The 2851-nt window shown below is 38.7% G+C and overlaps 1 protein-coding gene across 1 annotated transcript; it reads right to left on the bottom strand.

Annotated features, from left to right (window-relative positions):
- Positions 1 to 975: 975 nt before the first annotated feature.
- LOC123037894 lies at positions 976 to 2113 on the bottom strand. The gene is made up of 2 exons (XM_044460722.1): positions 1225 to 2113; positions 976 to 1169 (listed from the first exon to the last, which is right to left on the bottom strand). The coding sequence occupies exons 1-2, from the start codon at positions 2104 to 2106 to the stop codon at positions 1161 to 1163; spliced, it is 891 nt and encodes a 296-aa protein (XP_044316657.1). The 5' UTR covers positions 2107 to 2113; the 3' UTR covers positions 976 to 1160.
- Between the last annotated feature and the right edge of the window lie 738 nt (positions 2114 to 2851).

Genomic DNA, 2851 nt, shown 5'->3' with positions numbered 1-2851 from the left:
CCCGTTTTTGAGATCTAACTTGGTAAAAAGGATTTTTTCTGAAAGTTTATCAATTAGGTCGTCTATTAAGGGGGTGGGGTAATTATCTTTTAACATATTTTTGTTAAGTGTTCGATAGTCTACGCACATTCTTAACTCTCCAGACTTTTTCTTAACTAGTACTATTGGTGAAGCATATTCCGACTCGCTTCCCCGTATGATACCATTTCTAATATAATCATCTAACAAATTCTGCACTTGACCTTTTTCTGTGTATGACAATCGTCTTGGAGGGTAATTAAACGGTTTCGTCTTGTCAAAATTTAGTTTCATTTCCCATTTAACTAAGGGGGTCTCTGGCCGTTTCGCTTTTATATAATATTTATCAAAAATGTTAATAAGACTGTTCTTTAAACTAAACTCGCACTTTTCACTTATATTTAATTGGTTGCATTCAGTTGGAATGGGGTATTCAATTGACAATATTTCAGACTCGAATTGCTCGCTTAAATTTGGACTTGACTCTACCGTATCTTTTGAACTACTTAATTTGCTTGTATTTTCGTTACATTGCTCATTGCTCTCCAATTCAACATTAACTTTACTCTTAGACTTTTTAATTTTATCTATCTTCCTATCATTTTCAATTCTATCATCAGACCGATCCATTCTTGTAACAACACAACTATTCTTAAATTTGTTATCAAAATCTATTCTATTACAGTTCAAAAAATTATTTTCAGTAATCCTATCATTTGAGCAATCGTTTTCCATACTTCTATAATTTGAGCAATCATTTTCCATAATTCTATCATTTGAGCAATCATTTTCCATAATTCTATCATTTGAGCAATCATTTTTCATAATTCTATCATTTGAGCAATCATTTTTCATAATCCTATCATTTTCCAACACGATCTTAAAGTTACATGTGTTCATAAAATCTCTGCCTAGAACAGCGCAATATGCCATTGATTTGTTCGCCACAACCAGTAATTCAAAATTAAACTTTTCTTTATTCATAACAACAAAGCATGGTAATTTTCCATATATATCTAAAGGACTTTTGTTTAAGCCAAAGTAATTTTTAAGATTATTTTCACTAATATTAATAAATTTACTCTTCATTATTTTTTCAACGCATGATATTTTGATAAAACTAATCGGGCTCCCAGAATCAATTAGGCATTCTACAAATAAAAACTGATTAGGTTCTGTCTTAAAGTGAATTTTAAACGATCTTACGTATTCGTTGCTGGAAATGTTTTTCTTCTCCGTGCACTGAGCCACTAGGTGCTCCAGACTTCCACATCCGTAGCAGGATCCGTACTCACGCTTGGGTTTGCGACATACGGCTGCGAAATGTCCAACAGAGTTGCAGTTGAAACATCTATTAGTGGAGCCCAAACCAGGTCCGTTCTCGGCAGCCACTTTGGGGCGTCCAGGTGTGAACGGTGTTCTGCGTAACGAAACTTTCGTAAATGCCTGCAAAAGTTGTGCAGACGAGTTGAAGCAATGCATATGCGCTTGTTGACGCAGAAGTGTATCCGGAATTCCTTCGATAATATTGTCAATCAGCTCCTCGTCGTCCATCTGAATGTGCGCAGCTAAGCTTGTTTTTCCATTGAAATAGGTGGCGAAATCTTCAGATGGTTGCCACTTGCGCTCCTGAAACTTGCGTCGGGACATAATCTTGCTTTCCTTGGAATGAAAAGCCTCCGCCAGTTGAGTCAGCAATTCTTGAGTTGGCAGCGTCAAAATATTTTCTGTTGAGTGTAACCAAACTTGAGCGCGGTCTTTTAACTTAGACATTACCAGCATGCGAACTAGATCGTCGCTCAGTTTGTACATCTTAATAATGGCATTAAGATGAGCAATCCATGTCTTAACTGGTATTCTGTTGTTGGCAGCACCGTCAAAAACAGGGAGCATTTCTGTCACCATGGTCAGCAAAAGATTATTATTGGAAAATGATGTACCAAATCTGGCATCCTCGACGACGACATTTTCTAAATCCAATGGGACAACATTGTTATTTGGTGTGGCCACGTTGTTCTGGCCTTGTGGCATATCGTTGGTTGAAGTTGCGGTCACACTGTCCAACGGCTGACGTCGAAAAACTTCCATTTTCAGCAGCTCGTTTTCCAATTGGAGCGATTCCAACTGGCGCTTCATGGATTCCACAAGAAACTTCGGGAACGTTCTCGTTGTTTGGAACTTACGCCGTAATTTTGGCAAGCAAGCGTCGTAGCCCCGGCTTCATTGTTGTCGTTGCCTCGGTCTGCTGACGAATTGGGCCTTTCCTCGGACCCAGCTTCTGCCTCGGAAATGTCCTTGGGATCCAATGTTGGGCAAACTCCACGGGCCTCGGGAGGGACCCCATTCAGACGCGATGCGAGCGCCGCCTTGTTGCCGCTTTTCTGCATTCCGAGGTTTTCCAGCCATCTTCGCAGTTCTGCTGCACTGTAGTCGTCTACACCGATGGTTTCCATTATTATTCACTAAATTTTATTTTAATTTTTCTCGTAGGCTGAGTATAGTGCAAAAAAAAATTTTTTGTTTTTTTTTTGCAGTAATCCCACTTCTGAAATTGTAGGTGGCACAAATACGTCTTATTGATTCAGTGGTCACAGCGAAAGTGAGTTTATTCGTTTCCAAATTATGCGTGCTTAGCCTATTTCACAAGAGTGGAACTTAAGCTGATCGTACGTGCGAGACCGAGATAGACATAGTGTTCGGTTGACAATAGGTTTCGTACAAGATTAAAGGAGACATATATAGGTTATAATAATTGTGGAACTTATCTTAGAGTATGTATTTACAATAGGATCCTTAGTACTTAAGTGTAGGTGTATATGTACATGTACATGTG

The sequence above is a fragment of the Drosophila rhopaloa genome, unplaced genomic scaffold, assembly GCF_018152115.1.
Source record: "Drosophila rhopaloa isolate 14029-0021.01 unplaced genomic scaffold, ASM1815211v1 contig_205, whole genome shotgun sequence".
In the NCBI taxonomy this organism is placed as follows: domain Eukaryota; kingdom Metazoa; phylum Arthropoda; class Insecta; order Diptera; family Drosophilidae; genus Drosophila; species Drosophila rhopaloa.
The sequence above is the reverse complement of the archived record's forward strand: the minus strand, read 5'-3'. Positions and strand labels throughout refer to the sequence as shown.

Excerpts from the sequence above, each read along its gene's own strand:
- LOC123037894 (XM_044460722.1), bottom strand. The coding sequence starts at position 2,106 with ATGGAAGTTTTTCGACGTCAGCCGTTGGACAGTGTGACCGCAACTTCA.